Source organism: Salmo salar, chromosome 04, assembly GCF_965601325.2.
Source record: "Salmo salar chromosome 04, fSalSal1, whole genome shotgun sequence".
NCBI lineage: Eukaryota > Metazoa > Chordata > Actinopteri > Salmoniformes > Salmonidae > Salmo > Salmo salar.
Window position 1 is genome coordinate 11,029,453 of NC_138294.1, and position 24,556 is coordinate 11,054,008.

Genomic DNA, 24,556 nt, shown 5'->3' on the forward strand with positions numbered 1-24,556 from the left:
CACCTTACCCCTATACATATCTACCTCCATCACTCCAGTATCCCTGTCTCCTTACCCCTATACATATCTACCTCCATCACTCCAGTATCCCTGTCTCCTTACCCCTATACATATCTACCTCCATCACTCCAGTATCCCTGTCTCCTTACCCCTATACATATCTACCTCCATCACTCCAGTATCCATGTCACCTTACCCCTATATCTACCTCCATCACTCCAGTATCCCTGTCTCCTTACCCCTATACATATCTACCTCCATCACTCCAGTATCCCCTTACCCCTATACATATGTACCTCCATCACTCCAGTATCTCTGTCACCTTACCCCTATACATATCTACCTCCATCACTCCAGTATCCCTGTCTCCTTACCCCTATACATATCTACCTCCATCACTCCAGTATCCCTGTTCTCTTACCCCTATACATATCTACCTCCATCACTCCAGTATCCCTGTCTCCTTACCCCTATACATATCTACCTCCATCACTCCAGTATCCCTGTCTCCTTACCTCTATACATATCTACCTCCATCACTCCAGTATCCCCTTACCCCTATACATATCTACCTCCATCACTCCAGTATCTCTGTCACCTTACCCCTATACATATCTACCTCCATCACTCCAGTATCCCTGTCACCTTACCCCTATACATATGTACCTCCATCACTCCAGTATCTCTGTCACCTTACCCCTATACATATCTACCTCCATCACTCCAGTATCCCCTTCCCCCTATACATATCTACCTCCATCACTCCAATATCCCTGTCACCTTACCCCTATACATATCTACCTCCATCACTCCAGGATCCATGTCACCTTACCCCTATACATATCTACCTCCATCACTCCAGTATCCCTGTCTCCTTACCCCTATACATATCTACCTCCATCACTCCAGTATCCCCTTACCCCTATACATATGTACCTCCATCACTCCAGTATCTCTGTCACCTTACCCCTATACATATCTACCTCCATCACTCCAGTATCCCTGTCTACTTACCTCTATACATATCTACCTCCATCACTCCAGTATCCCCTTACCCCTATACATATGTACCTCCATCACTCCAGTATCTCTGTCACCTTACCCCTATACATATCTACCTCCATCACTCCAGTATCCCCATTCCCCTATACATATCTACCTCCATCACTCCAGTATCCCTGTCTCCTTACCCCTATACATATCTACCTCCATCACTCCAGTATCCCTGTCTCCTTACCCCTATACATATCTACCTCCATCACTCCAGTATCCCTGTCACCTTACCCCTATACATATCTACCTCCATCACTCAACGGATCCCTGTCACCTTACCCCTATACACATCTACCTCCATCACTCCAGTATCCCCTTACCCCTATACATATCTACCTCCATCACTCCAGGATCCCTGTCACCTTACCCCTATACACATCTACCTCCATCACTCCAGGATCCCTGTCACCTTACCCCTATACATATCTACCTCCATCACTCCAGTATCCCTGTCACCTTACCCCTATACATATCTACCTCCATCACTCCAGGATCCCTGTCACCTTACCCCTATACACATCTACCTCCATCACTCCAGGATCCCTGTCACCTTTCCCCTATACATATCTACCTCCATCACTCCAGTATCCCTGTCACCTTACCCCTATACATATCTACCTCCATCACTCCAGTATCCCTGTCTCCTTACCCCTATACATATCTACCTCCATCACTCCAGTATCCCTGTCTCCTTACCCCTATACACATCTACCTCCATCACTCCAGTATCCCTGTCACCTTACCCCTATACATATCTACCTCCATCACTCCAGTATCCCCTTACCCCTATACATATCTACCTCCATCACTCCAGTATCCCTGTCTCCTTACCCCTATACATATCTACCTCCATCACTCCAGTATCCCTGTTCTCTTACCCCTATACATATCTACCTCCATCACTCCAGTATCCATGTCATCTTACCCCTATACATATCTACCTCCATCACTCCAGGATCCCTGTCTCCTTACCCCTATACATATCTACCTCCATCACTCCAGTATCCCTGTCTCCTTACCCCTATACATATCTACCTCCATCACTCCAGTATCTCTGTCACCTTACCCCTATACATATCTACCTCCATCACTCCAGTATCCCTGTCTCCTTACCCCTATACATATCTACCTCCATCACTCCAGTATCCCTGTCACCTTACCCCTATACATATCTACCTCCATCACTCCAGTATCCCTGTCTCCTTACCCCTATACATATCTACCTCCATCACTCCAGTATCCCTGTCACCTTACCCCTATACATATCTACCTCCATCACTCCAGTATCCCCTTACCCCTATACATATCTACCTCCATCACTCCAGTATCCCTGTCTCCTTACCCCTATACATATCTACCTCCATCACTCCAGTATCCCTGTCTCCTTACCTCTATACATATCTACCTCCATCACTCCAGTATCCCCTTACCCCTATACATATGTACCTCCATCACTCCAGTATCTCTGTCACCTTACCCCTATACATATCTACCTCCATCACTCCAGTATCCCTGTCTCCTTACCTCTATACATATCTACCTCCATCACTCCAGTATCCCACTACCCCTATACATATCTACCTCCATCACTCCAATATCCCTGTCACCTTACCCCTATACATATCTACCTCCATCACTCCAGTATCCCTGTTCTCTTACCCCTATACATATCTACCTCCATCACTCCAGTATCCATGTCACCTTACCCCTATACATATCTACCTCCATCACTCCAGTATCCCTGTCTCCTTACCCCTATACATATCTACCTCTATCACTCCAGTATCCCCTTACCCCTATACATATGTACCTCCATCACTCCAGTATCCCTGTCTCCTTACCCCTATACATATCTACCTCTATCACTCCAGTATCCCCTTACCCCTATACATATCTACCTCCATCAATCCAGTATCCCCTTACCCCTATACATATGTACCTCCATCACTCCAGTATCTCTGTCACCTTACCCCTATACATATCTACCTGCATCACTCCAGTATCCCTGTCTCCTTACCCCTATACATATCTACCTCCATCACTCCAGTATCCCTGTCTCCTTACCCCTATACATATCTACCTCCATCACTCCAGTATCCCCTTACCCCTATACATATCTACCTCCATCACTCCAGTATCCCTGTCTCCTTACCCCTATACATATCTACCTCCATCACTCCAGTATCCCTGTCTCATTACCCCTATACATGTCTACCTCCATCACTCCAGTATCCCTGTCTCCTTACCCCTATACATATCTACCTCCATCACTCCAGTATCCCCTTACCCCTATACATATCTACCTCCATCACTCCAATATCCCTGTCTCCTTACCCCTATACATATCTACCTCCATCACTCCAGTGTCCCTGTCACCTTACCCCTATACATATCTACCTCCATCACTCCAGTATCCCCTTACCCCTATACACATCTACCTCCATCACTCCAGTATCCCCTTACCCCTATACACATCTACCTCCATCACTCCAGTATCCCTGTCTCCTTACCTCTATACATATCTACCTCCATCACTCCAGTATCCCCTTACCCCTATACATATGTACCTCCATCACTCCAGTATCTCTGTCACCTTACCCCTATACATATCTACCTCCATCACTCCAGTATCCCTGTCTCCTTACCTCTATACATATCTACCTCCATCACACCAGTATCCCCTTACCCCTATACATATCTACCTCCATCACTCCAATATCCCTGTCACCTTACCCCTATACATATCTACCTCCATCACTCCAGTATCCCTGTCACCTTACCCCTATACATATCTACCTCCATCACTCCAGTATCCCTGTCACCTTACCCCTATACATATCTACCTCCATCACTCCAGTATCCCTGTCTCCTTACCTCTATACATATCTACCTCCATCACTCCAGGATCCCTGTCACCTTACCCCTATACATATCTACCTCCATCACTCCAGTATCCCTGTCCCCTTACCCCTATACACATCTACCTCCATCACTCCAATATCCCTGTCACCTTACCCCTATACATATCTACCTCCATCACTCCAGTATCCCTGTCACCTTACCCCTATACACATCTACCTCCATCACCCCAGTATCCCTGTCACCTTACCCCTATACACATCTACCTCCATCACTCCAGTATCCCCTTACCCCTATACATATCTACCTCCATCACTCCAGTATCCCTGTCACCTTACCCCTATACATATCTACCTCCATCACTCCAGTATCCCTGTCTCCTTACCCCTATACATATCTACCTCCATCACTCCAGTATCCCTGTCTCCTTACCCCTATACATATCTACCTCCATCACTCCAGTATCCCTGTCTCCTTACCCCTATACATATCTACCTCCATCACTCCAGTATCCATGTCACCTTACCCCTATATCTACCTCCATCACTCCAGTATCCCTGTCTCCTTACCCCTATACATATCTACCTCCATCACTCCAGTATCCCCTTACCCCTATACATATGTACCTCCATCACTCCAGTATCTCTGTCACCTTACCCCTATACATATCTACCTCCATCACTCCAGTATCCCTGTCTCCTTACCCCTATACATATCTACCTCCATCACTCCAGTATCCCTGTTCTCTTACCCCTATACATATCTACCTCCATCACTCCAGTATCCCTGTCTCCTTACCCCTATACATATCTACCTCCATCACTCCAGTATCCCTGTCTCCTTACCTCTATACATATCTACCTCCATCACTCCAGTATCCCCTTACCCCTATACATATCTACCTCCATCACTCCAGTATCTCTGTCACCTTACCCCTATACATATCTACCTCCATCACTCCAGTATCCCTGTCACCTTACCCCTATACATATGTACCTCCATCACTCCAGTATCTCTGTCACCTTACCCCTATACATATCTACCTCCATCACTCCAGTATCCCCTTCCCCCTATACATATCTACCTCCATCACTCCAATATCCCTGTCACCTTACCCCTATACATATCTACCTCCATCACTCCAGGATCCATGTCACCTTACCCCTATACATATCTACCTCCATCACTCCAGTATCCCTGTCTCCTTACCCCTATACATATCTACCTCCATCACTCCAGTATCCCCTTACCCCTATACATATGTACCTCCATCACTCCAGTATCTCTGTCACCTTACCCCTATACATATCTACCTCCATCACTCCAGTATCCCTGTCTACTTACCTCTATACATATCTACCTCCATCACTCCAGTATCCCCTTACCCCTATACATATGTACCTCCATCACTCCAGTATCCCTGTCACCTTACCCCTATACATATCTACCTCCATCACTCCACGGATCCCTGTCACCTTACCCCTATACACATCTACCTCCATCACTCCAGTATCCCCTTACCCCTATACATATCTACCTCCATCACTCCAGGATCCCTGTCACCTTACCCCTATACACATCTACCTCCATCACTCCAGGATCCCTGTCACCTTACCCCTATACATATCTACCTCCATCACTCCAGTATCCCTGTCACCTTACCCCTATACATATCTACCTCCATCACTCCAGGATCCCTGTCACCTTACCCCTATACACATCTACCTCCATCACTCCAGGATCCCTGTCACCTTTCCCCTATACATATCTACCTCCATCACTCCAGTATCCCCTTACCCCTATACATATCTACCTCCATCACTCCAATATCCCTGTCACCTTACCCCTATACATATCTACCTCCATCACTCCAGGATCCCTGTCACCTTACCCCTATACATATCTACCTCCATCACTCCAGTATCCCTGTCATCTTACCCCTATACACATCTACCTCCATCACTCCAGTATCCCTGTCTCCTTACCCCTATACATATCTACCTCCATCACTCCAGTATCCCCTTACCCCTATACATATCTACCTCTATCACTCCAGTATCCCCTTACCCCTATACATATCTACCTCCATCACTCCAATATCCCTGTCCCCTTACCCCTATACATATCTACCTCCATCACTCCAGTGTCCCTGTCACCTTACCCCTATACATATCTACCTCCATCACTCCAGTATCCCCTTACCCCTATACATATCTACCTCCATCACTCCAATATCCCTGTCCCCTCACCCCTATACAGATCTACCTCCATCACTCCAGTATCCCCTTACCCCTATACATATCTACCTCCATCACTCCAGTATCTCTGTCACCTTACCCCTATACATATCTACCTCCATCACTCCAGTATCCCCTTACCCCTATACATATCTACCTCCATCACTCCAATATCCCTGTCACCTTACCCCTATACATATCTACCTCCATCACTCCAGGATCCATGTCACCTTACCCCTATACATATCTACCTCCATCACTCCAGTATCCCTGTCTCCTTACCCCTATACATATCTACCTCCATCACTCCAGTATCCCCTTACCCCTATACATATGTACCTCCATCACTCCAGTATCTCTGTCACCTTACCCCTATACATATCTACCTGCATCACTCCAGTATCCCTGTCTCCTTACCTCTATACATATCTACCTCCATCACTCCAGTATCCCCTTACCCCTATACATATGTACCTCCATCACTCCAGTATCTCTGTCACCTTACCCCTATACATATCTACCTCCATCACTCCAGTATCCCTGTCTCCTTACCTCTATACATATCTACCTCCATCACTCCAGTATCCCCTTACCCCTATACATATCTACCTCCATCACTCCAATATCCCTGTCACCTTACCCCTATACATATCTACCTCCATCACTCCAGGATCCCTGTCACCTTACCCCTATACACATCTACCTCCATCACTCCAGGATCCCTGTCACCTTACCCCTATACACATCTACCTCCATCACTCCAGTATCCCTGTCACCTTACCCCTATACATATCTACCTCCATCACTCCAGGATCCCTGTCACCTTACCCCTATACATATCTACCTCCATCACTCCAGGATCCCTGTCACCTTACCCCTATACACATCTACCTCCATCACTCCAGGATCCCTGTCACCTTACCCCTATACATATCTACCTCCATCACTCCAGTATCCCCTTACCCCTATACATATCTACCTCCATCACTCCAATATCCCTGTCACCTTACCCCTATACATATCTACCTCCATCACTCCACGGATCCCTGTCACCTTACCCCTATACACATCTACCTCCATCACTCCAGTATCCCCTTACCCCTATACATATCTACCTCCATCACTCCAGGATCCCTGTCACCTTACCCCTATACACATCTACCTCCATCACTCCAGGATCCCTGTCACCTTACCCCTATACATATCTACCTCCATCACTCCAGTATCCCTGTCACCTTACCCCTATACATATCTACCTCCATCACTCCAGGATCCCTGTCACCTTACCCCTATACACATCTACCTCCATCACTCCAGGATCCCTGTCACCTTACCCCTATACATATCTACCTCCATCACTCCAGTATCCCCTTACCCCTATACATATCTACCTCCATCACTCCAATATCCCTGTCACCTTACCCCTATACATATCTACCTCCATCACTCCAGGATCCCTGTCACCTTACCCCTATACATATCTACCTCCATCACTCCAGTATCCCTGTCATCTTACCCCTATACACATCTACCTCCATCACTCCAGTATCCCTGTCTCCTTACCCCTATACATATCTACCTCCATCACTCCAGTATCCCCTTACCCCTATACATATCTACCTCTATCACTCCAGTATCCCCTTACCCCTATACATATCTACCTCCATCACTCCAATATCCCTGTCCCCTTACCCCTATACATATCTACCTCCATCACTCCAGTGTCCCTGTCACCTTACCCCTATACATATCTACCTCCATCACTCCAGTATCCCCTTATCCCTATACATATCTACCTCCATCACTCCAATATCCCTGTCCCCTCACCCCTATACAGATCTACCTCCATCACTCCAGTATCCCCTTACCCCTATACATATCTACCTCCATCACTCCAGTATCTCTGTCACCTTACCCCTATACATATCTACCTCCATCACTCCAGTATCCCCTTACCCCTATACATATCTACCTCCATCACTCCAATATCCCTGTCACCTTACACCTATACATATCTACCTCCATCACTCCAGGATCCATGTCACCTTACCCCTATACATATCTACCTCCATCACTCCAGTATCCCTGTCTCCTTACCCCTATACATATCTACCTCCATCACTCCAGTATCCCCTTACCCCTATACATATGTACCTCCATCACTCCAGTATCTCTGTCACCTTACCCCTATACATATCTACCTGCATCACTCCAGTATCCCTGTCTCCTTACCTCTATACATATCTACCTCCATCACTCCAGTATCCCCTTACCCCTATACATATGTACCTCCATCACTCCAGTATCTCTGTCACCTTACCCCTATACATATCTACCTCCATCACTCCAGTATCCCTGTCTCCTTACCTCTATACATATCTACCTCCATCACTCCAGTATCCCCTTACCCCTATACGTATCTACCTCCATCACTCCAATATCCCTGTCACCTTACCCCTATACATATCTACCTCCATCACTCCAGGATCCCTGTCACCTTACCCCTATACACATCTACCTCCATCACTCCAGGATCCCTGTCACCTTACCCCTATACACATCTACCTCCATCACTCCAGTATCCCTGTCACCTTACCCCTATACATATCTACCTCCATCACTCCAGGATCCCTGTCACCTTACCCCTATACATATCTACCTCCATCACTCCAGGATCCCTGTCACCTTACCCCTATACATATCTACCTCCATCACTCCAGTATCCCTGTCACCTTACCCCTATACATATCTACCTCCATCACTCCAGGATCCCTGTCACCTTACCCCTATACACATCTACCTCCATCACTCCAGGATCCCTGTCACCTTACCCCTATACATATCTACCTCCATCACTCCAGGATCCCCTTACCCCTATACATATCTACCTCCATCACTCCAATATCCCTGTCACCTTACCCCTATACATATCTACCTCCATCACTCCAGGATCCCTGTCACCTTACCCCTATACACATCTACCTCCATCACTCCAGTATCCCTGTCTCCTTACCCCTATACATATCTACCTCCATCACTCCAGTATCCCCTTACCCCTATACATATCTACCTCTATCACTCCAGTATCCCCTTACCCCTATACATATCTACCTCCATCACTCCAATATCCCTGTCCCCTTACCCCTATACATATCTACCTCCATCACTCCAGTGTCCCTGTCACCTTACCCCTATACATATCTACCTCCATCACTCCAGTATCCCCTTACCCCTATACATATCTACCTCTATCACTCCAGTATCCCCTTACCCCTATACATATCTACCTCCATCACTCCAATATCCCTGTCCCCTTACCCCTATACAGATCTACCTCCATCACTCCAGTATCCCCTTACCCCTATACATATCTACCTCCATCACTCCAGTGTCCCTGTCACCTTACCCCTATACATATCTACCTCCATCACTCCAGTATCCCTGTCTCCTTACCTCTATACATATCTACCTCCATCACTCCAGTATCCCCTTACCCCTATACATATGTACCTCCATCACTCCAGTATCTCTGTCACCTTACCCCTATACATATCTACCTCCATCACTCCAGTATCCCTGTCTCCTTACCTCTATACATATCTACCTCCATCACTCCAGTATCCCCTTACCCCTATACATATCTACCTCCATCACTCCAGTATCCCTGTCACCTTACCCCTATACATATCTACCTCCATCACTCCAGGATCCCTGTCACCTTACCCCTATACACATCTACCTCCATCACTCCAGGATCCCTGTCACCTTACCCCTATACATATCTACCTCCATCACTCCAGTATCCCCTTACCCCTATACATATCTACCTCCATCACTCCAATATCCCTGTCACCTTACCCCTATACATATCTACCTCCATCACTCCAGGATCCCTGTCACCTTACCCCTATACACATCTACCTCCATCACTCCAGTATCCCTGTCTCCTTACCCCTATACATATCTACCTCCATCACTCCAGTATCCCCTTACCCCTATACATATCTACCTCTATCACTCCAGTATCCCCTTACCCCTATACATATCTACCTCCATCACTCCAATATCCCTGTCCCCTTACCCCTATACATATCTACCTCCATCACTCCAGTGTCCCTGTCACCTTACCCCTATACATATCTACCTCCATCACTCCAGTATCCCCTTACCCCTATACATATCTACCTCTATCACTCCAGTATCCCCTTACCCCTATACATATCTACCTCCATCACTCCAATATCCCTGTCCCCTTACCCCTATACAGATCTACCTCCATCACTCCAGTATCCCCTTACCCCTATACATATCTACCTCCATCACTCCAGTGTCCCTGCACATTGTAAATATGGTACTGGAACTGACCCTGTATATAGTGTGCTTACTTACTATATTATGTTCTTCTTGTGTGTTTTTGTTCTACATTGTTATTTTTAGTACTACATTGTTATTGATTACTACATTGTTATTTACTACTACATTGTTATTTACTACTACATTGTTATTCATTACTACATTGTTATTCATTACTACATTGTTATTGATTACTACATTGTTATTCATTACTACATTGTTATTCATTACTACATTGTTATTGATTACTACATTGTTATTCATTACTACATTGTTATTGATTACTACATTGTTATTGATTACTATATTGTTATTGATTACTATATTGTTATTGATTACTACATTGTTATTGATTACTATATTGTTATTGATTACTACATTGTTATTGATTACTATATTGTTATTGATTACTATATTGTTATTGATTACTACATTGTTATTGATTACTATATTGTTATTGATTACTACATTGTTATTGATTACTATATTGTTATTGATTACTACATTGTTGGGGTTAGAGCTGCAAGAAAGGCATTTCACTGTACTTGTGCATGTGACATTAAACCTTGAAACTTGACACTGTCAGCTACCTCAGAGGTCCCAGGTTCCCTGGCTGGTTCCTTCAACCCAACCCAGTCTGACAGCTCAACACATCCTGTCCCCTTGACACACGCATATCCTGTCCCCTAGACACGTCTCAAACAGACTGTGGGTATTGTTGTCTTCTTCTACCCTGTCACAGTCGGTAACCGCCAGGTGACATGTTCCCAGACGTCAGTATGATTCCCGTTCCGGCGTCAGACAGCCAGCAACCTCAGTAGACTAGCCCATGTTTCAGCATTAAAACGGCGTTGTTTGAAATGTACCATATCACCAAAATATTTTTTTGGGGGGGGTCTATCCCTTATGCTATATCAGTATTGTATGAAATCTACCATACCATCAACATCCATGTCTATCTACGAACTGTATCAGTTGTTAACGAGGTCCGGCACCATTGAGAGCAGGCGGGGGCAGAGTTACGATTCATGGTTCATTGAAAAAACAAAATGGCTGACGTCACCATCTCTAAGGCAATGTGGGAGTGGTTCTGCTAGAGCGCTCCCTGAATCAGTGAGCTGTACAGAACCATATTACCTCTCCATTTATCTCCATGGACTGGATCCTGCTACTGACAACACAGGGGCATACGGGGAGAGGAGAGAGAGAGGCTACAAGCCAGGTTAGATGTTTGCAGAGACTATAGTTTGGTGAGTATGTCAGAAAAAAGCGAAAAAGACAAGTAAAATCAATCGAAGGATACAAACATCAATTTATGAGTAGATGCACTGTTTCAGCTGTTACATTTTTTGTCTCCTTTTCTGTTTTGAAAACAATATTATGTAAACTTTCAGTGGAAGTGGAATCCCTTGGTAATTCTATCAATGTACACAAACACTGATTTCGTCATCCAGCTCCTTCCTACATATTACCCATCATGGCAATGGGCCACAGATGCAAAACCTCATGGGTATTGTGGTTTATTTATGTCCTGCAGGCAATCAATTCGTATTCATTTCATTAGTCCACGCTCTGACCAAGGGTGAAATCAAACCACAGGGGAGATGTCTGTCTACAAATGGGTTACTTATTGGACTAAAGTGTATCAATTCAACTCCTCTAGGAGAACATTAAACACCACTAGCCTGCTACTGCTAACGTAACGTAGCAGGAGTCCCCACTTCCGTTTTTCAGGGGAAATGGAAGTTACGGTGGAAAATACTGTATCCCTGAAATCCAGAAACATCTGCTTACTTCCCACGCCGCTAAGGGTAACAGTAACATTAGCCATTCATACATCATAGCTCTATGCTTATTGGTTGAGACCGTGGCAGTGAGGGCCTACCTGTTGTAGAGGAGGATATCAGGAACCCAGATCTGATTGGAGGGGAAACGAAGGTTCTGAACACCTGGGTAGTTCTCTGGGTTCCAGGAGAGGTAAGTATCTGTCCAGTGCTAGGAGAGGAGAGAAGAGAAGAAAAGAGAAGAGTTTTTACATTGACAATTCAAAAATATACTGATCCATTCACAGGCCTTCTGTACTGTATGTAAAACACATTAGGCCACGTGACAGTTCTGCAAACAGCTTCAAAACACTTTCAATCAAACACAGACAATCAAATAGAACAGCCATCCTTGCTCCCAATAAGTGGTCCCTATGTCTGTGCCCTTGGCCAGCAGTGGCAGGAGGTTGGGTCATGTTTTGGGCTGTGACTCAACCTTCTAATCTATCCGTTAGGCCATGAGAGTCACGCTAACTCCACCGTATAGAAGCACATAAAAGTACTTGAAAAAGAGACTGTGTGCATTTCACATCCTTTACGTACATGACTGAACTGAATGATGTGTAATGCGCTGTGAGAGTGTCTGTGTGTCCTCAGATGTTTTAGCCATAGGTGTGTTCCCTAACGCACAGAGGGAGTCCATCTACTGATGTGGCTACTGATACTCACTGCCAGTACATTGGACACACACACACACACACACACGTTAACATCGGTGTGTGCTTGCCTGCGTGCGCGCACATTTATTTTGTGTGTGTGTGTGTGTGTGTGTGTGTGTGTGTGTGTGTGTGTTTATATGAGTATGTGTACACTTCATGGCATGCCAACATCATGTCACCTCCGCTAGACTTCCCTGACAAACAGTGTTATTTATGGAGCTAATCTCTCCACTAGTCGTCTTCCCTGAACAAACATGGCTTTTATAGTCCTGTTCTTTACTCTCTCTGTCTTTCATGTTCAAGCTTTGTAGTGCTGGTAAAATAGATCAAAGAGAAACACTAGGCTACATCAGGACATCTCTAAACACAGTTTATATCAAGATAAGACTAGGCTACATCAGGACATCTCTAAACACAGTTTATATCAAGATAACATCAGGCTACATCAGGACATCTCTAAACACAGTTTATATCAAGATAACATCAGGCTACATCACTAAACACAGTTTATATCAAGATAACATCAGGCTACATCAGGACATCTCTAAACACAGTTTATATCAAGATAACATCAGGCTACATCAGGACATCTCTAAACACAGTTTATATCAAGATAACATCAGGCTACATCAGGACATCTCTAAACACAGTTTATATCAAGATAACATCAGGCTACATCAGGACATCTGTAAACACAGTTTATATCAAGATAACATCAGGCTACATCAGGACATCTCTAAACACAGTTAATAATCAAGATAACATCAGGCTACATCAGGACATCTCTAAACACAGTTAATAATCAAGATAACATCAGGCTACATCAGAACATCACTAAACACAGTTTATATCAAGATAACATCAGGCTACAACAGGACATCTCTAAACGCAGTTAATATCAAGTTAACATCAGGCTACATCAGGACATCTCTAAACACAGTTAATAATCAAGATAACATCAGGCTACATCAGGACATCACTAAACACAGTTTATATCAAGATAACATAAATACAGGTAGGAAAAGGAACATAGATTAGAGGAGTAATTCATTTGGGAGTTTGTCCAACAGACTAAATTATTCTAATTGATGATGTCATTAAGGGCTAATTTCATTCCTGGAACTGGAACATTCCAGAATAGAACAGTGAGAATATATTCTGGGATAGAACACTGTGAGAATCTAGTCTAACATTGTAAATGCTGACGCCACAATGTAAAGGTTTAAAGCAGCTCATGCATCAACTACTCCCGGAGGTAAAGACTTCCTAAATTACCCATTTTTTTCTGTTAATGTAACTCTTGACCTGATGCGTCTGCAAAAAAAATGTCTCCCCTGGCCCATTAGCAGAGAAGGGACTCCTGTATTAAGGCCAACACTTGCATCATTTATTGATGAAGAAAAAAAACGCTATCAGCCAGTCAGAGCCTGTTCACCTTGAGTGAAACTGACAGGTCAGATAAAGTCACAGGACAGTGGATTGTGGCCAGCGGAGGCTGCTGAGGGGAGGACGACTAATAAGAATGGCTGGAAAGGAGCTAATGGAATGGTATTAAACACCTGGAACCCATGTATTTGATGTATTTGATACCATTCCACTTATTCAGCTCCAGCCGTTACCAAGAGCCCGCCCTCCCCAATTAAGCTCCCACCAACCGTAAGTTGTGGCCTCATTTACAGGCTACCCTGAATGGACATCGCCATGGAGACGCAGGGCGGGAGAAATGAAACATTCTATCCAGCCTCCAGCCATTGTGTCACTATCATCTGATAGATAATGTATGTTCCCATGTTTTGACCCATCCATCCCCTGATGTAGGACCTGATGGACTGTCTGTTGGCTCCTATGTTTCCAACAGTAATAGAAGATGTAGGAGACGTCCCAAAATGGCACCCTGTTCCCTACATAGTGCTTTACTTTCCACCAGAGCTCTACCCTATATTGGGAATAGGGTGCCATTTGGTCAGACACACAGAACTAGTCTCACACACACACACGCACAAGGTAAAAGGTAGAAGTTCAGTCTTACCAGCTGCAGCCAGGCGTTGGTCATCAGAACCTGGTTCTTCTCATCCTGGAGAAGAAAAGGAGAAAAAGAAAGAGGAAATGTCTTCAGAGCAGAGTACAGGTGTTTAGAATATCTTCGTTAGAATATCTCTGTTATAATAAGACAGTAGAGGTGTTTCAATACATCTGTTATAATAATACTCCACTCTGGGTGAGTTCTGGAGACTACTGTATCTAATACAGACTGTAGAGTTCTGGAGACTACTGTATATAATACAGACTGTAGAGTTCTGGAGACTACTGTATCTAATACAGACTGTAGAGTTCTGGAGACTACTGTATATAATACAGACTGTAGAGTTCTGGAGACTACTGTATATAATACAGACTGTAGAGTTCTGGAGACTACTGTATCTAATACAGACTGTAGAGTTCTGGAGACTACTGTATCTAATACAGACTGTAGAGTTCTGGAGACTACTGTATCTAATACAGACTGTAGAGTTCTGGAGACTACTGTATCTAATACAGACTGTAGACTTCTGGAGACTACTGTATCTAATACAGACTGTAGAGTTCTGGAGACTAACGGATGACTAAACTAAAGAAAACTAAACCGCTGAGGGGGATTTTGGCTCTGGTCTGAGTATCAAAACGCTTGCAGTTAAAATGTGTTTTAAGATGGACGGCGGCCATCTTGGCAGGGCACAGTTGTAACATTTGGTCTGTTTTTGTTCCGGAACGGCTTCCAGGAACGATGATGGAGGGAGGGAGGAGAAGAAGAGAGGGGACAGCAAAGGATGGACATTTAAGTTGGATAAGACAGACAGACAGACAGACAGACAGACAGACAGACAGACAGACAGACAGACAGACAGACAGACAGACAGACAGACAGACAGACAGACAGACAGACAGACAGACAGACAGACAGACAGACAGACAGACAGACAGACAGACAGACAGACAGACAGACAGACAGACAGACAGACAGACAGACAGAGAGACAGAGAGAGAGAGAGAGAGAGAGAGAGAGACAGCTGATCCCCTATCCCCTGTTCTACAGGATGACTACAAACCAAACATCAGCCAGGGGAGAAAAGTTTGGTTGTTCTCTTTCGTCTTGAGGGTGAATCTCAGCATTAGTGGGCTAAGAGGATAGTATTTAAAACAGACTTAATACTATGCTATACTGAGTGAATGTAGTGGGCTGAGAAGGTAGTATTTAAAACAGACTCAATACTATGCTATACTGAGTGAATGTAGTGGGCTGAGAAGGTAGTATTTAAAACAGACTCAATGCTACACGGTACATCAAGCTAATACAGGGGAACATGATTTAACTTGACACATGTAGCAGTCACCAAATTACAGTAAAACACTACCATGAAACGAGTGAAGACATGAACAAACATTCCAGCACATTGTAGCAAAAAAACACTATATTTGTAGAAGTATACAATGTTTATTTACCACCTCCTGAATGATCCCCATCAGTATTGAGAATGTCTCTGAGCTACTGAACTGTCTACCAAGTTGTTTTGGACATTTAAAACTCTTTCCCTTTAGCAGAAGATCAGTATGTCAGTGGATATGAATCTGTCTTCATGACAGATAGTGGTGCTTGTTAATGACAATGCTACACTAAAGACAGGGAGCTCATTCGTAAGCAGAGAACGCACACTCGCGCGCACTAATTACACACTGGATGTAAATATCTAGGAGGTATGCTAATGGCAGAACTCTAGCAGCAGTGGTCATCCCACCTCAATATCTCTTCATGAGAGAGACCATACTTCAGAGATACACTAGATACACAATCTAAAGTGCTACAGATGCACATCGTAGTCAGTATCTACTGATACTGGCAAAAAAAAACTAACTTCCACTCACTTAGACTCCCATTGACATCAACGTAAGACTAAGTGAAGTTAGTAAGTTGGAAGTTAGGAGTCACCCCGCTGTGTCACAAGCAGGCCGTCATCTGACACCCTGTCTGTGACGAAGAGTCTTCGAGATGCAGGTCTACAGTACTAACAGTAGAGTGAAGCTAGCAGGGTGGTCCTGACGTGACAGTCCACAGTCCCTCCCTCCCCCAGGCGATATCTCCCCCATCTCTCCGTCTCAGCTTAATGTCCTGTCCTCTCCTCTTCTGTCCTGACTCTAGTATTATTTAATCTCCCTCTCCATCTCTCCGTCTCAGCTTTATGTCCTGTTCTCTCCTCTTCTGTCCTGTCCAGCCTCTAGTATTATTTAATCTCCCTCTCCTCTCTCTATCTCTCTACTCATCTCTCCTCTCCCCCAGCTGTGCAGCAGCTTACCATGTAAGTCCATTCTCATCAACCAGACTCGTAAACACAATGTTCTTTCTCTGCTGTCTGCTACAACAGTTATCTTGGTTTTATTATCAATGTATTTCCCCCTACGTTGCACCTTACCGCTTTGTTTTGGTTGAGAAGAAACCCAATGGGATCGCTCTAACCTCCCCATCAGAGTGCTCTGATTGGATCAGGGTAAAGATTGACAGCACATACTATCCAATTAATGAGTGTAGGAAATTAAAACTGTGAAAACGTAATCCTCTGTAATATAAAATCCAATCACCGTTCACCTCACAAGCAACGACTACATGAAAATACTACAATTTAATACCTCACAAATAGCATATTTAATCTGGGAAACTCCAGGAACTACGCCTCCCATTTTCTCAGTTGGGAATACCAGGGAAAATCTACTACTCTATAACCTGCCTGTGGTTTATTCAATAATACACAGGAACTACACCTCCCATTACCTCAGTTGGGAATACCAGGGAAAATCTACTACTCTACAACCTGCCTGTGGTTTATTCAATAATACACCTACAAGGAAAATGGAAGCTGCAAAAAATGCAATCTAAAATGCAATCTATCCTTGTCACCTCAACAGCATGCTGAAAACACACTGACTTAATACTTTACAAATGGCACCCTATTCCCTATATAGTGCACTACTTTTGACCAGGGCCCATAGGGATCTTTCGGGAATAGGGTGCAAATTAGAGCACAGAATCAGGCTGTAATACCTCACATACAGCGAATGTCATCAGGGAAATCCAGGATTACCAGTCCCATCCCTGTTGGGAATCCCTGGGGATAAACTACAGCTTCCTGCCCTGATGTGGTATGTATTAAAGAACATCATGGACAACAACAAGACCAGAACTCTCTCTCTAGGACATCCAATCACATGACTAAAAGAACAATAGACATCCAATCACATGACTAAAAGAACAATAGACATCCAATCACATGACTAAAAGAACAATAGACATCCAATCACATGACTAAAAGAACAATAGACATCCAATCACATGACTAAAAGAACAATAGACATCCAATCACATGACTAAAAGAACAATAGACATCCAATCACATGACTAAAAGAACAATAGACATCCAATCACATGACTAAAAGAACAATAGACATCCAATCACACGACTAAAAGAACAATAGACATCCAATCACATGACTAAAAGAACAATAGACATCCAATCACATGACTAAAAGAACAATAGACATCCAATCACATGACTAAAAGAACAATAGACATCCAATCACATGACTAAAAGAACAATACATCCGACAAGCCCTGATTCTAAATATCTCTTCCTCCTTTTGTCCCTCTGTCTTCCTGTCCTTCCTCTCTCTCCTTAAATGAACAGATTGGTTATAAGGACAGTTTTGTCCCTCTGTCTTCCTGTCCTTCCTCTCTCTCCTTAAATGAACAGATTGGTTATAAGGACTGTTTTGTCCCTCTGTCTTCCTGTACTTCCTCTCTCTCCCTAAATGAACAGATTGGTTATAAGGACTGTTTTTTCCTAGAATGTGTGTGTATGTGTGTGTGTGTGTGTGTGTGTGTGTGTGTGTGTGTGTGTGTGTGTGTGTGTGTGTGTAAGTGTATAAGTGTGTGTATGCGTGTGTGTGAGCCAAAAAGTGAGTTTTGGGACAGAGGGCAATGGGTTGCTCTCTCTCTCTGTGTGTGTGTGTGTGTGTGTGTGTGTGTCAGACGGTGAGTGTTGTGACCTGTCCCACTTCCTCCAGATGGAGCCATGGTCCTACATTATTCACACACACACACACACACACACACACACACACACACACACACACACACACACACACACACACACACCTCAACAACAAAAACAAAAGGCGAAATCAGCCCCACTCATAACTTCTCTACTGGTCATCTATAATGGAATGTAGAAATACACTACTATGATTAGAAAGTAGTGAAGCAACACCAGTGAGGACCAATCAAACTGGAGTTCAGGCCTCCACCAAGCTTTCAGAGTTTGCACTTTTGGGACTATTTCATTGCACCAGGCAAGCTCAATAAACTAATTTGCATTCTCTCTCTTTCACGCACACACACACACACGCACACGCGCGCACACGCACACACACATAAGTTTAGAGGTGGAGTGGAGCAGCAGCTGGCTCGGAGGCGCAGCCTGTGAACTGATTGAGAGGAAGCCACGCGTTCACAGTTTCACAGCTTCCCAGCCATACAGCCTATGAGCCCTCGCCATCTGGGGCCAGGCTGGGGCCGAGCGGAGCCGAGGACGAGCGACCATGTTTTATCTATGCAGTTTAGAGTGAGAGAGCTCACATAACATATTCAATATCATTACCAGAGTCTGAGGTTTCACTCATCTCCTGTTGAAATATAACCACATTGGAGGTTGTAAAACATCCACTGTTTTCCAATCCACTGTCGATAACATTGAAATGAACATTTCACCCTGGGAATTCTGGGAATATTCTGAAATATTCTGGGAATGTCGTGATAATATTCTGGGAATGTCATGGTAATATTCTGAGAATGTCATGGTAATATTCTGGCAATGTCGTGGTAATATTCTGGGAATGTCGTGGTAATATTCTGGGAATGTCATGGTAATATTCTGAGAATGTCATGGTAATATTCTGGCAATGTCGTGGTAATATTCTGGGAATGTCGTGGTAATATTCTGGGAATGTCGTGGTAATATTCTGGGAATGTCGTGGTAATATTCTGAGAATGTCGTGGTAATATTCTGAGAATGTTCAGGGTTGGTTTATCTCCCACCTCCACAGGGACCCAGGAGCATACAGTTACATGTTCTGAAAACACCAGACGCCATGTCCTGTCCTGATCACAGTGGAGCAGCATGGGAAATTAATACTACACAGGAGCCATACGTACCCTGCAACCTTAATGTTGCTCACACCATGCACTTATCCTGAGACAGCAGAGGAAACATGCCCTAAGATGTGTGACTGGCTGTCAGTGTTAGTTTTGTGGCTTTGCTAAGGTAAGAGTCAGGGCAAGAGGTTTGATATATGGTAGGTCAATAGAGATATGATAGGTTAAGAGAGATATGGTAGGTAAATAGAGATTATGGTAGGTCAACAGATATATGGTAGGTTAACAGATATACGGTAGGTCAATAGAGATATGGTGCATCACTAGAGATATGATAAGTTAATAGAGATATGGTAGGTAAATATAGATATGGTAGGTCAATAGGTTAGATATATAATAGGTCAATAGATATATGATAGGTCAATAGAGATATGGTAGGTCAATAGAGATATGGTAGGCCAATAGAGATATGGTAGGCCAATAGAGATATGGTAGGTCAATAGAGATATGGTAGGCCAATAGAGATATGGTTGGTCAATAGAGATATGGTAGGCCAATAGAGATATGGTTGGTCAATAGGTTACAGATATGGTAGGTCAATAGAGATATGGTAAGTCAATAGAGATATGGTAGGCCAATAGAGATATGGTAGGTCAATACTGTAGGTTACAGATATGGTAGGTCAACACTGTAGGTTACAGATATGGTAGGTCAATAGAGATATGGTAAGTCAATAGAGATATGGTAGGCCAATAGAGATATGGTAGGTCAATAGTGTAGGTTACAGATATGGTAGGTCAATAGAGATATGGTAGGCCAATAGAGATATGGTAGGCCAATAGAGATATGGTGGGCCAATAGAGATATGGTAGGTCAATAGTGTAGGTTACAGATATGGTAGGTCAATAGTGTAGGTTAGAGATATGGTAGGTCAATAATGTAGCTTACAGATATGGTAGATCAATAGTGTAGGTTACAGATATGGTAGGTCAATAGAGATATGGTAGACCAATAGAGATATGGTAGGCCAATAGAGATATGGTAGGTCAATAGTGTAGGTTACAGATATGGTAGGTCAATAATGTAGTTTACAGATATGGTAGGTCAATACTGTAGGTTACAGATATGGTAGGTCAATACTGTAGGTTACAGATATGGTAGGTCAATACTGTAGGTTACAGATATGGTAGGTCAATACTGTAGGTTACAGATATGGTAGGTCAATACTGTAGGTTACAGATATGGTAGGTCAATACTGTAGGTTACAGATATGGTAGGGCAATACTGTAGGTTACAGATATGGTAGGTCAATACTGTAGGTTACAGATATGGTAGGGCAATATTGTAGGTTACAGATATGGTAGGCCAATAGAGATATGGTAGGCCAATAGAGATATGGTAGGTCAATAGTGTAGGTTACAGATATGGTAGGTCAATAGTGTAGGTTACAGATATGGTAGGTCAATACTGTAGGTTACAGATATGGTAGGTCAATAATGTAGCTTACAGATATGGTAGGTCAATAGTGTAGGTTACAGATATGGTAGGTCAATAGAGATATGGTAGGTCAATAGTGTAGGTTACAGATATGGTAGGTCAATAATGTAGTTTACAGATATGGTAGGTCAATAATGTAGTTTACAGATATGGTAGGTCAATACTGTAGGTTACAGATATGGTAGGTCAATAATGTAGTTTACAGATATGGTAGGTCAATACTGTAGGTTACAGATATGGTAGGTCAATAATGTAGTTTACAGATATGGTAGGTCAATACTGTAGGTTACAGATATGGTAGGTCAATACTGTAGGTTACAGATATGGTAGGTCAATACTGTAGGTTACAGATATGGTAGGGCAATACTGTAGGTTACAGATATGGTAGGTCAATACTGTAGGTTACAGATATGATAGGGCAATACTGTAGGTTACAGATATGGTAGGTCAATACTGTAGGTTACAGATATGGTAGGTCAATACTGTAGGTTACAGATATGGTAGGTCAATACTGTAGGTTACAGATATGGTAGGGCAATACTGTAGGTTACAGATATGGTTGATCCATTGGTTAGACAGTCAGGAAAGATGGAGGAACTTACGATACAGCGGTTGTGTGTGCGTGTGTGCGTGCGTGCATGTGTGCGTGTGTGCGTGTGTGTAAGACACAAAAAGACAGCTGCTCTGACTGATGATCCTCCAGGAAACGTTTCTGTTGTTGTAACAGCCACCTGGAGAGACAGAGAGATGGAGAACCACTGAGGGGGTGAGAGAGAGGGAGGAGAGAGAAAGACAGAAAGGAAGCGGGAGAGAGAGAAAGAGATGCAAGTGAAAGAGACAGAGAGAGAAAGAAACAGAGGATGAGGAAGAACGAGAGAGAGAAGGTTAGGGGGAAAGGGGAGAGAGGAAGAGAGTGTGAGAGAGAACGTGTGAGAGAGAGAGAGAGGAAGAGAGAGGGAGAAAGTGAGAGAGAGAGAGAGAGAGAGAGAGAGAGAGAGAGAGAGAGAGAGAGAGACACAGGCTCAGTGAGCACAGCCTTGCCATTGAGAAGGGTAGACACAGGAAAACCTGGCTCCCTGTAGAGGAAAGGCTGTGCAACCACTGCACAACAGCAGAACCTGAGACGGAGCTGCATTTCCTGACAAAATGTCAAAAATATAAAACAATTACAGAGTGTCATTTCCCCAAATTTGAAACCCTTATTGAAGGTTTCAAAGACCTCTCTGATGAGGGTAGGCTACCCGTCCTGTTGGGGGAGGACGCAGAGAGCTGTGGGTTGGCAGCGCACTACATTGCTGCCTGCCATAAGTTGAGGGACAGTGTCTGACAGACCAACCAACTTGCACATGTCCTCTATGCTTATTGTTATTGTTCAATGTGTTGGTTATTTTGACCCTTGGTTATTGTTGTTACTGTTGTCCCGTTGACAATTTGGATTCTTATTATTTTCATATTGTAAATATCCAAAGTAAGCTTTGGCAATATGTACATTGTTACATCATGCCAATAAAGCAAATCAAATTAAATTGGAATTGAGAAAGAGAGGAGAGAGGAGAGAGGTGAGAAGAGAGAGAGAGAGAGAGAGAGAGAGAGAGAGAAAGTGAAGAGAATTGAGAAGAATGCAGAGCGAGCTGAAAAAGGTCAGAGGTTGAGAGAGCAAGAGAAAATATGTGAGGGGACGGAGAGAGGAGCAACACATCACACTCCAAGATTGAATTTTCGTGTTGGGAAAGCGAGTCAAGCCCTCTGGAGCAGCAAAATGAAAACAAGGATACACGGGGAGGGAGGGAGGGAGGGAGGGAGAGACGGACAGAGAAAGAGAGAGAGAGAAGGAGGGGATACAGTGAGGGCTGCGGGTTTCTAAGTAGATGAATAATATCATGGAGTATAATATACAGCTATGGATAAGCATGGGTCTGCATCAGAAGATACTGCAGAATAACATTAGGGAAGCATGAGTCTGCATCCAAATTTACTTCAACTCACTGACCCATCCAAAAAACAGACTGACAGACACACACACACACACACACACACACACACACACACACACACACACACACGGAGACACGTTTCCACACGTCTATGATCTGTAACAGTGTGAAGCCGAGTTCTACCAGTATACAGAGAGAGACTCACCACGTCTATGATCTGTAACAGTGTGAAGCCCAGTTCTACCAGTATACAGAGAGAGAGACTCACCACGTCTATGACCTGTAACAGTGTGAAGCCCAGTTCTACCAGTATACAGAGAGAGACTCACCACGTCTATGATCTGTAACAGTGTGAAGCCGAGTTCCACCAGTATACAGAGAGAGAGACTCACCACGTCTATGATCTGTAACAGTGTGAAGCCCAGTTCTACCAGTATACAGAGAGAGAGACTCACCACGTCTATGATCTGTAACAGTGTGAAGCCCAGTTCTACCAGTATACAGAGAGAGAGACTCACCACGTCTATGATCTGTAACAGTGTGAAGCCCAGTTCTACCAGTATACAGAGAGAGACTCACCACGTCTATGATCTGTAACAGTGTGAAGCCCAGTTCCACCAGTATACAGAGAGAGAGACTCACCACGTCTATGATCTGTAACAGTGTGAAGCCCAGTTCCACCAGTATACAGAGAGAGAGACTCACCACGTCTATGATCTGTAACAGTGTGAAGCCCAGTTCCACCAGTATACAGAGAGAGACTCACCACGTCTATGATCTGTAACAGTGTGAAGCCCAGTTCTACCAGTATACAGAGAGAGAGACTCACCACGTCTATGATCTGTAACAGTGTGAAGCCCAGTTCCACCAGTATACAGAGAGAGACTCACCACGTCTATGATCTGTAACAGTGTGAAGCCCAGTTCTACCAGTATACAGAGAGAGAGACTCACCACGTCTATGA

At 43.9% G+C, this 24,556-nt stretch overlaps 1 protein-coding gene across 1 annotated transcript in view; it reads right to left on the minus strand.

The window, feature by feature from the left end:
- LOC106610372 (neuronal acetylcholine receptor subunit alpha-7) overlaps nucleotides 1-24,556 on the minus strand; it is a 78,661-nt gene that overhangs the window by 28,247 nt on the left and 25,858 nt on the right. Inside the window, exons 3-4 of the mRNA XM_082974076.1 lie at nucleotides 15,014-15,058; nucleotides 12,388-12,497 (exon numbers count right to left, since the gene is read on the minus strand). Coding sequence (XP_082830202.1) covers nucleotides 12,388-12,497; nucleotides 15,014-15,058 — 155 coding nt within the window. The remainder of the gene's footprint in view (nucleotides 1-12,387; nucleotides 12,498-15,013; nucleotides 15,059-24,556) is intronic.